The sequence below is a fragment of the Naegleria gruberi genome (genome assembly GCF_000004985.1).
Source record: "Naegleria gruberi genomic scaffold NAEGRscaffold_2, whole genome shotgun sequence".
NCBI classification, from domain to species: Eukaryota; Heterolobosea; class Eutetramitea; order Acrasida; family Naegleriidae; genus Naegleria; species Naegleria gruberi.
This window is the reverse complement of record NW_003163325.1, coordinates 755,793-773,534: the sequence shown is the minus strand read 5'-3', so window position 1 is coordinate 773,534 and position 17,742 is coordinate 755,793. Positions and strand designations below refer to the sequence as shown.

The following is a 17,742-nucleotide window of genomic DNA, read 5'->3' as shown; positions in this document are numbered from 1 at the left end:
CCTCCAGTCGTATCATTCCCATTAGAAAATTCCTCATCAATTGATGATGGAGTATAATCCATTCTTCCAACATCAATAGGTATCGTCTTGCTATCAGAAATGATCATGTCCACAATTTTACTGACACTATCCTCAAAATATCCATTTTCAAAACCATCAACTATGTCCAAATAGTAATCTCCAGATGTTTCCAATAGAGTTCTAACAAAATCATTTCCTGTACCACTGGGTATTACTCCTAAATGGACTGGGAGTTGCCTTGATGATTCCTCTGAGTTGAGAACATTTGGATTCAAATGTAGACAACCTAAAATCAATCCGTTTAGTACACTTCCCAGACTGCCATCACCTCCAATTCCAAAAAGTAAATCACATTGATATTTGGTCACCAATTCAAATGCACATCTCACGCCATCATCTCTGCATTGGGTTTTCATGTACTGCATCGGAATTTGATTTTTAGTTGTGAAATGATCATGCAATTTGGGAAATATTATTCGTTGGAAAACATCTTCTGCCTTTCCTTTAAATCAATTATTATACAATTTAAGGTTTAATTGAAATTGTTTTTATAAAGTAATAATGGATCGTGATGATCAACTAATAAAATAGGTACCTTTTCCACAAATTGGATTATAAATAATCCCAACACAAGAATACTTGTTCATTACTATAGTATCAAATAAGAAACAATGTTTGCAGAATTGTTTGTCTTTTTTTTTTAAATTAATTACCATTGCATAACATATAAATGTAATTACTGAGGTCAAATAAATTTCTAGATATTTCTTTTAATTTACAAATCTAGAAATTTACCACAATACGTAAAATTGTTCCAAAAATCCTTAATAGTGGTTGATATTGTTATTGGATTATTGGTAGGAGGACACATGTCACTACATCCCTAGAAACAATATATTTTATAAAATTCCATAGCCATAAATAAGTAAAAATTCAACCAGATTGCCCTTTTTAAAAAGCCATATCCTAAAAAAGCGGTTTGGGATAGATATTGGATATTAATATTCTCGCTTTCTGAGTTATGGAATTCCTCACACTATAACATCTACCTATTCTTAGGTAGTTTGTAGCCTTGTTATTGCTGTTTTTAGGTATTAAGATTTATTCAGAGCAGTTTTTTGTTTGATACATTTGAATAGAGGAGAAATTATATTACCACTCACTATAAAGTATTTAGTTTTAGGATTGTAAGACGAGTTTTAAGGTATTGCATATTAAGAGAATCCCAATTTTGATATTGATCAAAAAAAAATTACTACTAAAATTATAAAACTCCACATCAACGAACCTTTGTTTGATGATTGTTCTTTTGTGTGCCAACAATATTTCGAACCTACGCAACAAGATTGACATTACATCTAAGACAACTTCGAAATACATTTTGTTATGTCATTGGATGAGTTTGAACGATCACTGAAACCAATGTTTGATGAAAAGGAGAAAACTTATTATACAGAAAATTTTTATGATCCAAAGGAAATAAGTATTAGGAAGGGAATATTTGGATCAAAATTGTTGACCGGGGAAAAGAAAAACATGTTTCCATTAAACGAACAAAACGTCTTGATAAAGTGATAACGTACTAAGAAAAGGTTATGCCATTGACTGTTAGCTGCCGGTTCTATGATCATCGTAGTAAGAGGAAATCCTCTGATTAAATATCTTTCGTTTCATTTGACTTTCGTTTATCTATTCGACAAGGAGAATTTACAAAAATTCTAAAAATGAAGTAAGCACCAACTAAGAGCGGATGGTTTTTCAAAGATATCACACAACAGTGTTTCAGATCTTTGCCACAATGTCTTGGGGTTCTTTGATTCGTCACTAAGAAAAGGTTACGCTATTGTCGGCATAACCTTTTCTTGGTGTACGCTATTGACAATATCTTGGGGTTCTTTGATTTATTAGGTGATTGATGATCCTGGATAAAGCAACATTCGAGGATGATAATTTGTTTGTAGTATTCTCAATTATTGCTGATTTTGAAGGTAGTGATTATGGTAATGGTTGAGGTAAATACAGTCTTTAACATCACCAGTATCAATCAATGGTGGATCTTAGTACCGTTTGGTTTAGTATGGTGTTTGAAGGATGTAAATCTTTATTGAGCAAGTCTTGAACTTGGAGAGTGTTGTTTCTTTTGTGGATTTCTTTTTTTGTTATTGCCAGACATTTCTAATAATTTTTTGAGCATCGAAAATTTTTAACAACTCGGAATCAAGGTGGTTCTGATATACTTAATAAGCGAAAATATTCACTTTATTTTGTAAGTTACAATCGAAAACAAATCCATTCCTCATAGCGTTTAATAGAGTTTCTAGGTTTAAAGTAATATAAAATAAAAAAGACCATTAATTTTTAAAAATCTTCAACCTAATTAAGAAGATTAGATTTTCGGAAAAGTCAAAAAGAAATAAAAAGGCGCCTTTTTAAAAAAGTGGTTTGAAAAATGTTTGAGCAATTTTTGAAATTTGTTTGAGCATAATTCAAGAAATGTTTAAACCTTTCCTGCACATTTATTGAAGCTTTCTTTTTCCTGATGTCAACTTTTTCTTTACTGCATTTGCTGAAGTTAAAACATTCCCTAATCTTGCTGATTCTATTGTTGATGGAACGGAAGATGTTGAGGAAGTAGAAGAAAATCTTAATGAAACACCATATTCTGAATTAAGAATTAAACAGGAACAAGAAAAAAAGTGTGAAACAAGAAAAAATCCAGAAAAACATCACTCCACCCAGAAAGAGAAAAAACTTGAACCTTACAATCATCAAGCCAAGAAAAGTTGAGGAGTTCAAAAGACCAGAGCTTTCGAAAGATTTCGTGATTGAAAAACTCAAATGAAACTCTTTTACAAGTTCTGATGATGCTAGATTCAAAGTATCCAATGATGCTTAAAGTTATTTGAAACAATTTTACCAGCCCTTCAATGTACTGAGAGTTGGAAATTGGAATGAATTTTCATTCTCTAGAAATATATTAACATACTTATTTATTCGCAGTAAGCGTTAAGCTTATGTAGGCTAGTAAGTCAATAATTTTTTAATAATTTATTATTTTATTGGATTTCATTTAATCATATCCAATTAGGTGACAGATAATTTGGTCAAATGACATTTCCATTTGGATAGCCAATTATGTAAAGCAATAGCTTTTGTAGTATTGCTTGGTAGATATTAAGTGGATATCATTATCAGGAACAAGATAGGATCATTATTAACCTGGTTTCTTAATCAAATATATGAAAATTTTAACAATTTTTTATATGATTTGTGTGTTTATTTTAAATTTAAAGCACTACAGATATTTCAGATTTGTTTTTATGGTTTTTTAAAGTTTTTTGAATTGAGTAGATGGTTTTTTAGGCTAGTTGCAACCATTAGAAGTATTAGAGTTTATATATTATACAAAAGTTGATATCCTCAATCATTATTTATTATTATTATTCTTGCGAATTAATCTACACGCGTGTGAGAAGAATAAATTTAGTATTTCAGAAACGACACTTTATTTTGTTGATAAACCTTTAATTTAAAGCTGTAATCTTTTTGTCTTCTAAAATTTTTACTAAACTTTAATAAACGTCTAACAAAACTCCTAGGTATGCAAAAAGAGTACAAGTGGGGAGGAGAGGTAGAAATTTAGGGGTGTTGGTTAGAAAATTACGAAATATTGGGCTTTACTGATTCTTCAAATTGTGATTTCTAAGATCCACGGTACTATTTTTATTATAATTCTTCTTATTCCAATCCCTTCTCTTGTTAAGGCTATGGAATTATCGTTGCTGGGTAAGTTTTTTTCACTTTTCTCATTATATTCTTGTTAGGATGAGGTGATTTAAAACTATTGTATTGTTGTTCATTAAACTTCCTTTCTATTTACAAAAGTGTACAACTAATTACCATCTCTACTAATAAACATATCCTTAAGTAATTTCTTGATGGAAATAGCTATAGGCATTCATGAAGAGAAGGTAAGGTGTTTTATTGTTGTAGTGGAAATATTTGGAAGTGTTTTTGTTTTGGTAGTGGATTTGGTTTTTTGAGGTTTGTTGTTGTTGAATAAAGCAGCAACCAAGTTACATACTACCTAATAGGTAGAAGTTGTAGAATGGGCTTTATTTATTGGTTTATTATTGGTTTTCTTTTAAAAAACATTACATTTCCCACGAGTGGGGAGAGAATATTATTTTACACATGAGTGGAGAAGAGGTTTCTTTTTTTCGCAACGTTTGTCTTTTTGAATGAGGAATCAAATTTTTCTAAATCCTTTAGAACTAATCAAGATAAACTGATCTTTTGAATGATTTAATAATCGTCTAAATAAATGAATACCAAGATTCCTCTTACCCTCCCATCTTTAAACTAGGCTAGGACTTTCATTAATCTTGTTTGGAGAATATAATTTTGCAAATCCAATAATAACAAATTCTTAAAAACGTTATCCAAAATCAACAGGGCATTCCTTGAATCCCTTTTCCACAAATTAGATTATAAATAATCCCAACACAAGAATACTTGTTCATTACTATAGTATCAAATAAGAAACATTGTTTGTCTGTTTTTTTTAAATTAAGAACCTTTAATTACTATTCAAATATCCAACCGAGGTCATATAAATTTATCCTCTTTCACATCCTTAAATCCTTTCTGAATTTATTTTGTATTGTTTTTAAACGTTGTTACTTTGAAACATTTTCTCGAGGATGGATTGTTACACCGTCAAAACTTGGTACATTTTGAGTGAGAGAAATTTTAATACTGTGTGGTTGTTGAGGTTCTAATTAACTCTCTAAGATAGCACACAAAAACAACGATCAAAAAATGTCTTCATCCTCCTCTTCTCCGGCACAACTTGTTTATGGACTCATATCTGTTTTCAAGGATGCCATTGATTCATCTGAATATTATACATCAAATCCTAATGCTTCCTCTACCGATTCATCATCATCGTGTATTTTAATTGGAGAATATTTTCGTGGATTGACAATAAGTAATGGAAATTTTGTTGGAAGTTTTTCAGGGACAAGTCATCAACACGCTCAAATTATTAGACAAACTTGTCTAAGTATTGGAGAAAAGATTTCTCATGTTAATCACAAACGAACACTAACACAAGCAACATTTAATTTTCATTACAAAGTTGTGGATAACAAATATCTTTTTCTTGTTTGTTCCGATGCAGAATGTCCAATGAGAATTTGTTATAATTTTATTGATGATGTAGAAACACAATTTAAGAGACAAGGTTTTAGTAACAACAGTTTTGGAAATCAAACCTATAAGGCTGTTTCAAGTATTATTAAAGATAGAATGGCTCATTACAATAATTTTGAAAATGATAAAATTTACAAACTTAAAAATCAAATAGATGCCACCAAAGATGTAATGATTTCAAATATTGACAAAGTTATTGAGAGAGGAGAAAAATTAGAAACTCTCGTAGAAAGAACAGAACAATTACAAGATCAAGCATATGGTTTCAGAGGAAAATCTAGAAAATTGAAAAGTTCCATGAAAAAGAGAATTATTATCCTTTCAATTATTTGTATTTGTATTTTAGTTATTATTGCCCTTGTGGCAGTATTTGCTGGTTGTAATTTCCCATCATTTGATCGTTGTAGATCCACAACTCCAAATAATAATAATACTAAACAATAAATGTTTCAAAAATAAATTTTAAAAAACAATGTATTAAATAATGAATTAATATGAATAAATATATTAATTTTACATTTAAATATTTAAAGAATTGTGTCTAACAACTTTAAGATTGTTCAAATAAGAATGTGAAAATAAATTTTTAAAAAATGTCATCAAGTAGCAGCATTACCAATATTTTAAATCCAACATCAACAGCTTCACTCTTGAATCAGCCTCCTGCACTTTCGGTGAGACCAATCTATCCATCAAACAATAATACAACAAAGAATAATAATACCACTATTAATAATAACAATGCTACTAGTAGTAAAAATTTAATTAATATAGAAACAGGAAAAAGACAAGATAATCGTACATGTGATAAATTCCGTAATGTATTCATGCAAGTTGGAGTGATAAAACAAGCACGTGGAAGTGCCTATATGGAATATCAAAATGGAACTAAAGTAATTTGTTCAGTCTATGGACCAAGACAAATCAGTGCCAGGAATGAATTTAGTGATATCGGAGCAATACAATGTGAATATAGAGTTGCTAATTTTGCTTATCAATCTTCAAATAATCAATCAACATTTTTAAATAATTCAAGTAATAATAATAGGAGACATCATGTTGAAAATTCTATTCATTTACGTGAAGCTTTGGAGGTTTCAATTAGATTGGATAAATATCCAAAGAGTGTTATTGATGTATATTGTTTTATTTTACAAGATGATGGAAGTGCTTTGAGTGCTGCTATTAGTTGTGCTAGTTTAGCTCTTGCAAATGCTGGCATTGAAATGTATGATATGGTTAGTGCTTGTACAACAAGCGAATTGGAAGGTCATATTATTGTTGATCCAACTAATTTGGAATATAAATATGCAAGTGGTGGTATGGTTTGTGCTTACATGTCCAATTTAAATCAAGTAACTCAATTATCTCAAGTTGGTGATATGAGTTATCAGAAAATTGGTGAAGCTATGGATTTATGTATTGATGGTTGTTCTAAATTAAATCAATTAATGCAACAATGCTTATTGAACAATAGTTCAACAAATGAAAAATAAAAGTTTTATTCCCAATATATTCAAATGAGTAGTAGTAGTCTATAGAATAATTTGTGTGTAATAATTACACTTTAATCTGCTGCTTAACTGAAATCCATTCTTCAAAGTGTCTTTTTTTAATAAAGTCTTATTTCCTCTGCACATCTCATCAAACCTACCAGTATTTGAAAAAACGATAACTTGTCCCCTTAAAAATTGAAGGCTTCTTTGAAAAAGAGAGAGATCACTTCAAATGTCATTGAACTCTTTGTGAAATTAAAAAAAAAATAATGAGAAAGATCTCAGGAACCTCACCACATTTACTTCCATCCTACACTGGTGGCAGTGGTGGTTCCTCCTTCAATAACAACACACTGAGACAAAGTTTCAGCAATTCAAGTAATAATAATAATGAAAATAATTCTACTTCTCCCTATATTTCCATCATTGATAGCATCAATGAAATTGAGAATGAAACTAATCATGGTCGATCATTCCTTGAAGAATTTATCAATGATAAACAACATTTAAAACTTGTAACACTCAATTATAGAAGAAGGAGAAACAAACATCAACAACAACAACAACAACAAACATCACCCTCCTCTTCTAGTCCAATGGGGGCTGGTACTACCAATGAAAAGAAGAAGAGTCTCTCCTTTAAAGATAAAGTTTTGAATACCCTATCTAAAAAGATGAATACTAATGGTGCTGGATCTTCATCAAATTCAACCTCGTCAGCATCAGCATCATCATCACTCAATACAAGTAATGGTAGTATTGGTAGTGGTAATTCTTCATCCAATAACAATAGCAGTGGATCATCATCATTAAATGTCAATGATGGAAATTCAGATTTGGATAATGTGGAAGAAAGTACAAAGAAATTGAACATTTCTATTAATGATACTTTTCAATTGATGGTTGTTTTTGATTTTCATATATTTTCTGCTCAGAGTGAGGAAAATATTGAAATTGATTTTACACTTTATAGTTTAAATGAAGCAAGATTTATATCGGAAACTGTAGCAATTTCATCTGACAGTGGTAGAAACAGAATTTGTTTATTTAGAGATGTTACTGGATCCTATTTATTAAAGGATGATATATTTCTAATAGGTAGAGCCTTTAAAAAGTATAATATTACAAAGACATCAATTTCTAATAATAATTCTACTAGTTTACTATCAAATATTGATAATAATAGTCAAAATTTCATGTATAATTACAATCCTGCAAAAGATGATTCAGATATTACACACTTGAGGAGACCTCTTGCTGTTTGTGCAATTCCATTCGATCATGATACTATTAGAGAATTATCAAATGGTCAATCCATAACAAAATCTTGTGAATTTTATGAAAAGACTCATGAAAAGAAATTTACAATGTTACATGCTGTTATTGCTGCTCAACATGTTGGTAAACGTTTAAGTGTTAAACCAACCTATCTGTTAGAAGATGAAGATTCGAATACTTCTTCAACTAGTGACAATTCAAATAGTAATAACAATACAACAACAACATCTCATAATAACAATACAATTGGAAGAAAGGGATCTATCATGGGTGGAAATAACCCATCCTCTTCGAGTGAACTTCTCGGTTTAAATTCATCCTCCACCAGTAATGCCTCTTCACTTGGTAATCTTCTAATGGGCAGCAGTGCTCCATCAACAACAATATCAACAACAAATGCATCAACAACACTATCACCATTCACATCAGGTTCCACCACCAGTACAACAATAACAACAGGTTCTACCTCATCAGCCCTTAGCTCACCAAATGCAGGTTCTTCCACAACTTTAACATCTCTCATTAATGAATTATCAACAACTAGTGTACAGAGTGCTCCAACTTCACTCTACTCTTACAAAACAATTGGAACTGAATGTAAACAATTGAAAGATCAGTTAAATGTTAATTTTGTATTTTATAAGGGTGATTATGATATAATTTTAAATGATCAGCCACAATTTCAAAGACTTACAACAGCTAAACCTATTAATTGGTTTTCAATCAATACAAAGAATGAAATTAGAACCAATTATTCATTCTTAGAAAATAGATGTGATATTTATCCATCAATGGATAGAGCTACATTTTCATCTTCAATGATAAAATCCAAGAATCCACTCGTAGTTATTCGATTATTTGAAGTGAAGAATAATCAAACAAAGGAGGGAAGATTTATTCCACTTTATAGAAATAATGAAAATGATCCAATCAAGATTAGATCTGGTAAATTGATGGATAATATTGATGGACCCTATCACTATACAAGTTACTTGTTCTGTAAAAAAACAAATCCAAAATTCTTTGAACCTTTTCACATTGATGCTTCCAATGTTGAGAGTTTTGATAATTTATATCTATATCTCTATATTTATAACATTAACAATTCGAGCAGGGGAAATAAGTATGAAATTGAAGATGAACCAGCACTTGTTGGTTTTTACAAGTTTACAGATAATGAATCAATTATGAATTTTGAAAAATTGAAACTTATTGAACTATACAAGCCACAAAAGAATTCATCCAATACTTTATATGGTAATTTATCATCGAGAGCTAATATTTTAAGTATTTTACCTGAATTGAAGAAATCAAAACCTGAAAAGAATAATATCAAAATGAGTTTTACATTCTTCATTTCAACAATACCGCATAACAACTATTTACAAATATTCTTCCTGTGGAAGCAATTCATTATCAAGAATATTTCAATACTTGAATTGATTGAAGTTGTAAAAAAGAAGATTACCTATAAGGAATGTGTTTTACATGCAAATGGGTTATTCATTTCATTGTTTTCAATTTTGGAATTTTACTTTGATGATCCACATATTCGATTGAAGACTTTGGAATCTCTATTCTATTTCATTGGTCAATATTTTAAAAATTCTGAACTATTATTTGAACAAATCATTTACAAGATTCCAATTAATGAAAAAGTTTATCAATCTGTTTTAATCTATCTCAATGATAGATTACAAGAATCGTTAAATACTCTCTCAATGATTTCAAAGAATAACTCTACTTCAATTTCTAATAATGAAATCCACTACAAGACTATTTATCATGCCATTCAATCATTCTCACTTGTTATGATCATGTTGAAAAAGAAGAATAGTTCCCAACAGGAAAAGAAGAAGCAAACAAAGCAAACCAAAGAAATTATTGAATTTAAAGAACAATTTAATTCACTCGTTTCTAAATTACTACTCATTCTAAACCTCAATGCAACCAACTTACCAAATGTTGCTGTTGTGAAGGGTAATTTGATGAAATCACTCACTGTCTCTGTATTTGATATTTTATTTGAAATTCTGACCTATGAAGAGTTTGAAGCATTCTTAAAGAACCTATTCGAAATTGAAATTTCACAAACTGAAAAATTCAATGTATATTCAAACATTCTCAAATCCAAATGTTTCCAAACATTTAATGTTAATCTTATCAATTCTATTCTCATTAAAATTACCATACCTCTCATTAAGGAGAATATTCAGAAAGATAAGAATTACATTCCACTATTGGTTCAAATTGGTAGATTATTTGAAAATACTATCATTGTCAATAATGAGTTGAGTACTCCAGTTATTATTAATTTATTTTATCAACTTTGTCAATTTGGTCCAATTTTACTCAACTCTGATATTCAATTAATGGCCGATTGTAAAAAGTATTTGAAAGAAATGGAAACTAAACCAAAGAGTGAACAATTATATACCAATTCAATGGAATTAAGAAAGAAAATTTATACATTCTTCTACTTGATCATTTATTGGTCTTGTAATAATGACAATCTCTTTACAGAAATGCTCTCCATCTCTGAAAATAATCAAGAAACTATTAACATTATATTAAGTATGATTAATTCAACACTTAATGGAGAATTTGATAAATTACAATGTATCAATCCATTGGTTTCCGAAATTGAAATGTTTAGACCATTCCATAAGAAGAGAGTGTTGGATATTTTTGAATTTTTAAAATATATCAGAAAGTATAATTTTAATTCCAATATTTATTTGGAATGTTTATGTTTAGCATCATTTTCAACAATACTTGATACTGAAATGAAGATTACCATATTTGAGTATATGGCAAACTATTTACAAGAAATTTCAAATATTGACTATACCAAATTTGTTAATATTTACTTTTTACCAATGTCAGTTACAAATTATAATGGTAATCATAATAGATTTTATGAAAAGTGGACCGATTTTATCAATGTTAGATTATTCTCTAATGCAAATCTTTTACCAAAACTCAAAAACTCCATTCCAAATGTTGAAGAATACTTTAAACTCATATTTGAAAAGTCAAATCTAGATTTAATTTATAATTACTTTATCAAACCACTCTCTGATAATACAGAAATCTCAAATCTAGTCAAATTGTATAATAATATTAAGAAGAGTAGTACTTCTAATAATGGAAATCAAGTTAAAAAGACCAAGAAGAATGTTCTAATCAATAGATATGAAGTATTGAAAAAGATTGGTTTTGGTGGTTTTGGAAGTGTTTTCAAAGTTTGTGATTTACAGAGTGAAGATAAAAAGATACTTGCCTTGAAGATTTTACCAAGAGAAGAGGGAAATAATGTTGAATTTATTCAAATGTCCAAATTGAATCATGAAAATATTTTACCTGTCTATGAAATATTTGAAACTAATATTGGTAATTTTGAAAAATGGTGTTTTACAATGCCATTTTTAGAAATGGGTGATTTCCAATCTTATTTATTGAATTTGAAATCTAATTTACCAATTAATAGAATTTTGAATTATATGCGACAAATGTTATCAAGTATTGAATATATTCATCAGAGACAAGTCTATCACAGAGATATCAAACCAGAAAACTTCCTTTTAAAATCACAAGATCATGTTGTTCTATCAGATTTTGGATTAGCAAAGGGAGATATTGAAAATGTAATTACAAAAACAAGTATTGTTGGTACAGAATTGTTCCAAAGTCCAGAATTATTTGCTGGTGAAGTGAAAGATGTATCTAAAACTGATATCTATGGATTGGGATGTGTATTTTATATCATGATAACAAGAGATTTCCAAACTACTGTAAGAATTTCTATCCTCAATGGTGGTAAGGAAATTAGAGAGAGATTGACTTTGGCCTTTATGGAATCGTTGAATGCTGGTAACTTGCCACTCAGTGCAAATAGTGGAAGTAGTCAAAACTTATTAGCTACCCCAAGTAATAATAATACTGTGATAGTGAATGGTCAAACCATTGATGTGAATGCCATTATTGATTTTGTAATGATCATGTTGGATAAGAATTATGAAAGAAGACCATCTGCAGAAATGGCAAGAAACTTGTGGTTGGAGAATAGAATTGGTTATAAGGTGTAATGAATGACTTTGAAATACTCAATTAAGAAGTTGTAAAATAAAACACATTTCGATTTTAAAAAACAATCTATTCATTTACTTGGTTCTATTAGCAATCTTAGACAACAATGTCTTGTAAATATCCTTATTGATAACTTCTGGAACCTTGGCAATCAATTGATTCATAGATTCAATAGCAGACTTTTCATAATCCTTGTACAATTGTTCCAAATTCAATTGAGCATACAATTCCTTAACCAATTTAACCTTTTCTGGTTCTTCCTTACCATAGTTAGACTTGAGGACAGTCAATTGTTCTTCATTGGCCAACTTTAAAGCATTAACAACCATCCATGAACATTTACAATCTTCAATATCTCTACCAATCTTACCAATGTGTTCTGGATCACCATAACAATCCAAATAATCATCTTGAATTTGGAAGTATTCACCCATAGCAATTGAAATATCCAAAGTTTGCTTTCTAATATTTTCATCCAATTTACCACTCAAAATCAAACCACAGTACAATGGCAAGTAGAAACTGTAGAAAGCAGTCTTGTACTTGACAATCAATGAATAAGTTTCAATAGTGAAAGTATGGAATGGAATTTCATCAGAAGAATTCTTATCAACGTTTGGTGGGAGAGATCTCAAATCGTGCAATTGACCCAATTCAGTCATATAACTGACTTGATGGAACAAATCAACGAGTGGTACATATAAATCATTTTTGAAATACTTCTTCAAAATAATGTAAATTTGAGATTCAACAATCAAGTAATCATTACAAGCAGTCATCTTGACATCATTCAATTTATACCAACAAGGTTGACCACGTCTAGTAACACTAGCATCCATAATATCATCAGCAATCAAGAAGAATGCTTGGAGGAATTCAATACACCAACCCAAAATACTAGCCAACTTGAAATCTTCTTGAGAAATTTGATAATTATTCAAAATCAACAAAGTATCAACAACAGCCAATCCACGATTCAATTTACCATGAGGAACGTTATATTCAAGTACCTAAATATATTTAAATTATGTTGTAGTTATTTTAATGTAAAGTGTGTGATGATAAATAACACTGTGAGAATAATATAAATACCTACTCTTTCAACATATTGGATATTTTCTTCTGGAACTTCATAGTTAGCCTTGATATCTTCCAAAACAAATTGCTTTAATTCAGTGAAAACTTGTTTGAATTCAGCAATGATTTCTTCCTTGGTCTTCTTGGAGTAATCAACAACTGGACCCTTTGATGATGATGGAGTTGATGGAGTTGTTGTTGTTGTTGTTGATGATGATGGAGTAGTGGTGGCAGACTTACAAGCTCCAGTACCTCTTGTACACTTTTTAGTGCAACAAGTCTTTGAGACAGCAAAACCCAAAGCAGCACCCAAGCCGAGGATTAACAATTGATTAGAATGTTGAGTAATAGCGGATACAATAGATGACATTTTTTTTCACACCGTTTCAATTTTACGTTCCCACCAACAATAAACCACATTCGGAGAACGTGAAACAAAATTCCGAATTATTTATTGTGGTGATTATTTACAATCAAGTTTAATTCAAAAGGAATCAAGGAATCATCAAGTAAATCATTAGATATTATCCAATGATTTTTTCTGATTCGATAGTCCTTTAAGGATTAGTACTCTACGTTAGAACTCTTAATAGTGTCCATAAATGAATTGAATTGATAAGGATCTCCAAAAGTATAGTTTTGTTTCATTTCACTAACATGCTGTCTGGTTGGTAAGTCAACATGATCTGGGTAATCCTGCCCAGATACAATGTTCTTTGATTTAAAATTGCTCTTGTATCCTGTTGGATGTGATGATAAGAGAGGATCATCCTCAACTTTTGATTGATACCCTGCTGATTTCTTTAAAGTCTCAACCAAAACATCTGCATGTTCCTTCTCCTTGTATAAACTAGCCTTCTTATTAAATGCTGATTGAGACATTGACAAATCTGATGGATGGCAATTAGGATCAATGAGTCTGTCTCTCCATCTTGTCACTGGTTGAACAGGAATTTCATTATCAGTTGGGCGAAATGGTAAATTGTTTGTTTGAAAACCTCCACCTGTTCCCTTATGAAGTGTAACTGATTTACTATTAATTGTTGAATGGAACAATTGGGTGGTTCTCATCAAGTTTGGATCCGTATTATGATTGGAAGGGGATTGTCTAGGAAAGATGTTATGGTTGTTTGGACCATCTAGAGATCGTTGGAACTTGTTGGAAAATTCCTCTGAATTTGTTGTACTATACATGATGTTTGTTCTTATTGTTGTTATACCTTAGGAAAAGCTGTTGCAAAACCACAATTATCAAATTGAGGGACTGTAGTTAGTGGTTTTATTTTTTTTTAAACTTGGTTTTTTCAAATCTACTACTGTAACGTGTTTTAGCGGTTCAATCAATTAATGGTTTTCGAGAACATCAACAAGTAGTTTTGATTATCAACCTCTGTATTCTATTTTCAACAATAAACATAAAGCCACTTGGAGTGTTTAATTTTCAAATATATTTATTTTAATTTTCAAGATAATAATTACATTATTTTTAAATAATTTATGTTTAATGAAGCGTTTATTTTTCAATTGAACGATGTTAAAACTCCCAATGACGGGACCTCCCGGAACCTTAGTCCCTCAATTTAAATACAAAAAGTGATGGTGATGGCATGTCAATGAATTTACTCTTGGACAACCAACTTGGAGAAGTCTGGTTGGATGTATCTTTCCAAGTTATCAGAAATCTTGTTTTGATTCTTTTCTAAAGCTTGTTCCTTCTTAACTTCGAATTCTGGCTTATCAGCACCTCTGTCCAAAGCCCAAGCGGCACCCTTTTCGTGATCATAGGTAGCAACGAGTTCCTTAAGCTTACCTTCCAAGGAAGCATCAACAGCAATATTCTTTGATTTCATGTATTCCAATTGGACGAGGGCTCTTTGACCATCTTGATGTCTAATGTAGTTGTCCAACATGGTGTTGAAGGTAGCAGCATCAGGCTTTTGATATGGGTTTCTTCTCTTCAAATCATCGAAAGTATCGTGGAGGTAGAAGTTGTCATTTGTATTGGCCAAGACATCAAGATAAGTGTTGAAGTGTTCAGTAGTTGGATAAACACCAGAGAGCAACATGTTTCTCCAACATCTATCAGCAATCATTGGCAAGTCCTTAACTTCCCTCAAGCTTTCCAACCACTTTTGAGAGTCCTTACCGTTCTTTCTAACTTGCTTCCAGTAGTATTCCCATGGATCATCCAATTCGTTAACAATAATTCTGAAGCAGTTTTCTTGAGACAAGGAATTCAAGATCAACTTGCTGGCAACGTTCAATCTGCAGACAAAGTATCTACCCAAGAAGTTCAATTTTTTGATCAAGAGAGAGTCAGTCTTGGCTTCAATGACCTTCAAAACTTCTGGCTTCAAAACCTTTCTGACAGTTTCATCCAAAGTAGCAGCTTGAGTAGCTGTGGCATAGGTAGCAAAACCGTAGGTCTTTTGTTGCTTCAAAGCGCTATTGTTGTTTAATAGTAGGAAGCGAGCGCAAATTTATATTTTAAAAAGATAGCAGCACAAATGTGTTAGTCATACAATTAAAAAAATAAATGTGATATTTACTTGGCGAGGAAAGTAGAGGTTTGTCTTCTCAACATTTTTTTTAGAGGTTGTTTAAATTTTTTTAAACGCAAAAATCAACCAGTATTTTACAAAATGCAAGACCGCGCCTAGATTCCCTTGTGTGCTGACGACTTGAATTTTGTTCCGCTCTCCAATCTCTCACATGTATTGTTAATGATAAATAAATAACAATTGAAGAGAACCTATCAATATTTAACCTTCATAAATTATTTTGATATGAAACACAAGTAATATTGTTAAATTAATTTTCAATACGGTCTGACAAGATGACAATTCTCCACTAAACAATAGCAAACAATTAATAATACTTAAATTTATGCACTCAAATGAAAAAGGCGGGAAAATGAATAATAGAATTTAAATATTAAAGGAAAAAAGAAAAATGAGTGAAAAGCAAACAGCCACAACACCAACAACTCCCAGAACAGCCAGGAGAAAAAAGTCAAACTCTACTACAGACAAAACACCGTCTTCTTCTTCTAAAAAACCAAAAGCTGAGAACATTGATACAGGGGTAAAATCGAATAAGAAAAAGAGCAAATCAAAGAAGGAGGAGAACATCCCTTCCGATGGTGACTCACCAGTCTACAACACAACTCCAACCAAAAAGAAGAAAACATCCAACCCTACTCCAAAAAAAACTGAATCAAAAACTGTAAAAACACCAGAAAGTTCAGTAAAATCAAACACAACACCAAAGAAACGAAAGAATTCACTGAAAGATTCATCCTCTAAAAAGAAAAAAAAGAAGGATAGGGATTGTGATAGTGATTTGGAAAAGAATGATTATGATAGTGACGTAGAATTTGAGGAGGATGACGAATTTCTCAGACCTAAGATAGCTCACTTGGGAGACTTGTTTAAAGAGCATAAGGGAAAAATTTGTTTATTTACAGGTGCTGGAATAAGTTCATCTGCTGGCTTAAAGACCTACAGAGGAAAGGATGGTATTTGGTTAAAACAAGATGATACCACCAAAAATTCAAATGATAGTGATAATTTGAAATATTTTCCAACTCTTACCCATATGTCCATTAAAAAACTGTACGACATGGGATATATCAAATATATTATCACACAGAATAGTGACAATCTCCATTGGAAGAGTGGTATCAGTGAAAGTGATACTATTGAAATTCATGGCAATAGCTATAAAGAGCATTGCGAAAAATGTGACAAGACATTTATTAGACAAGATATTATTGTTCACCCTACAAGTGAAAGTATTTACAGGAATATTTTGAATAGGAATGAAAATTTCAAAGATGATCACCTTACTGTAAACAAGTGTGAACAGTGTGGAGGACCACTTAAGGATTTGATAGTAAACTTTGGAGAAAAGTTATCTGAAAAATTGTGGAAAAAGGCAGTTAAATTTGTTGAAAATTCAACACTTGTACTTGCTGTGGGTACCAAGTTATCTGTAGAGCCTGTTAATTCTCTTGTTACTATGAATGATGATCATAAGTTAATTATTTGCAATCTACAATTGACTCCTTTCAATGATAATGCTAATTTAGTTATTAGATGTAAATCTGATGAGCTTTTTTCTCGTTTGATGGGAAAGGTTATTGATAATTTTATTATTGATATACCCGAATATGTATATAGTTTGGATATAACTTTATTGTACAATAATAACACATTGGAAATGAAATCTGAGCAGATCAATGTTTTGGACCAAGTAACGATTAATGATAATATAATTCTAAACTCTAGCAATCAATTTTCAATCAAGAATGATAGAATTGGAGAATTGAATAATTTATCAGTTCAAATTCATCCAACTAAGTTTGCACCAAGTTGTGGCATTTCTACTTCCAACAATATCATTGAAATTAAGAATTGTGATAAAAAGATTCAAGACATGATACAGTTGGATTTGAGTTTGAAATTCCATGCCAAAGATAAAACTTGGGAATCTTCAATAAATTAATTAATAGACGATCCAATAATGTATTAAAACTGTAAATTTTTAGCTAGCTTTTGTCTTATTT

The 17,742-nt window shown here is 30.7% G+C and overlaps 7 protein-coding genes across 7 annotated transcripts; 4 read left to right on the top strand and 3 right to left on the bottom strand.

The window, feature by feature from the left end:
- Positions 1 to 5,211: 5,211 nt before the first annotated feature.
- On the top strand, positions 5,212 to 5,679 carry NAEGRDRAFT_29713 (uncharacterized protein; the record flags this gene model as incomplete). Its single annotated transcript, XM_002682900.1, has 1 exon — positions 5,212 to 5,679. One exon carries the CDS (start codon positions 5,212 to 5,214, stop codon positions 5,677 to 5,679), a length of 468 nt encoding a protein of 155 aa, XP_002682946.1.
- A 149-nt stretch (positions 5,680 to 5,828) lies between these two features.
- On the top strand, positions 5,829 to 6,747 carry NAEGRDRAFT_34909 (3'-5' exoribonuclease/RNA-binding protein-like protein; the record flags this gene model as incomplete). The annotated part of the gene is made up of 1 exon (XM_002682899.1): positions 5,829 to 6,747. One exon carries the CDS (start codon positions 5,829 to 5,831, stop codon positions 6,729 to 6,731), a length of 903 nt encoding a protein of 300 aa, XP_002682945.1. The 3' UTR covers positions 6,732 to 6,747.
- Positions 6,748 to 11,191: 4,444 nt separating this feature from the next.
- NAEGRDRAFT_3324 (uncharacterized protein) lies at positions 11,192 to 11,785 on the top strand (the record flags this gene model as incomplete). The annotated part of the gene is made up of 1 exon (XM_002682898.1): positions 11,192 to 11,785. A coding segment is annotated over one exon (594 nt), but the record flags the coding sequence as incomplete, so codon positions are not given.
- Positions 11,786 to 12,172: 387 nt separating this feature from the next.
- NAEGRDRAFT_29652 (uncharacterized protein) lies at positions 12,173 to 13,105 on the bottom strand (the record flags this gene model as incomplete). The annotated part of the gene is made up of 1 exon (XM_002682673.1): positions 12,173 to 13,105. A coding segment is annotated over one exon (933 nt), but the record flags the coding sequence as incomplete, so codon positions are not given.
- A 634-nt stretch (positions 13,106 to 13,739) lies between these two features.
- NAEGRDRAFT_62019 (uncharacterized protein) lies at positions 13,740 to 14,369 on the bottom strand (the record flags this gene model as incomplete). The annotated part of the gene is made up of 1 exon (XM_002682672.1): positions 13,740 to 14,369. One exon carries the CDS (start codon positions 14,367 to 14,369, stop codon positions 13,740 to 13,742), a length of 630 nt encoding a protein of 209 aa, XP_002682718.1.
- Positions 14,370 to 14,794: 425 nt separating this feature from the next.
- NAEGRDRAFT_45526 (uncharacterized protein) lies at positions 14,795 to 15,241 on the bottom strand (the record flags this gene model as incomplete). Its single annotated transcript, XM_002682671.1, has 1 exon — positions 14,795 to 15,241. One exon carries the CDS (start codon positions 15,239 to 15,241, stop codon positions 14,795 to 14,797), a length of 447 nt encoding a protein of 148 aa, XP_002682717.1.
- Positions 15,242 to 16,127: 886 nt separating this feature from the next.
- On the top strand, positions 16,128 to 17,681 carry NAEGRDRAFT_62017 (silent information regulator family protein; the record flags this gene model as incomplete). Its single annotated transcript, XM_002682897.1, has 1 exon — positions 16,128 to 17,681. The coding sequence occupies one exon, from the start codon at positions 16,128 to 16,130 to the stop codon at positions 17,679 to 17,681; it is 1,554 nt and encodes a 517-aa protein (XP_002682943.1).
- Between the last annotated feature and the right edge of the window lie 61 nt (positions 17,682 to 17,742).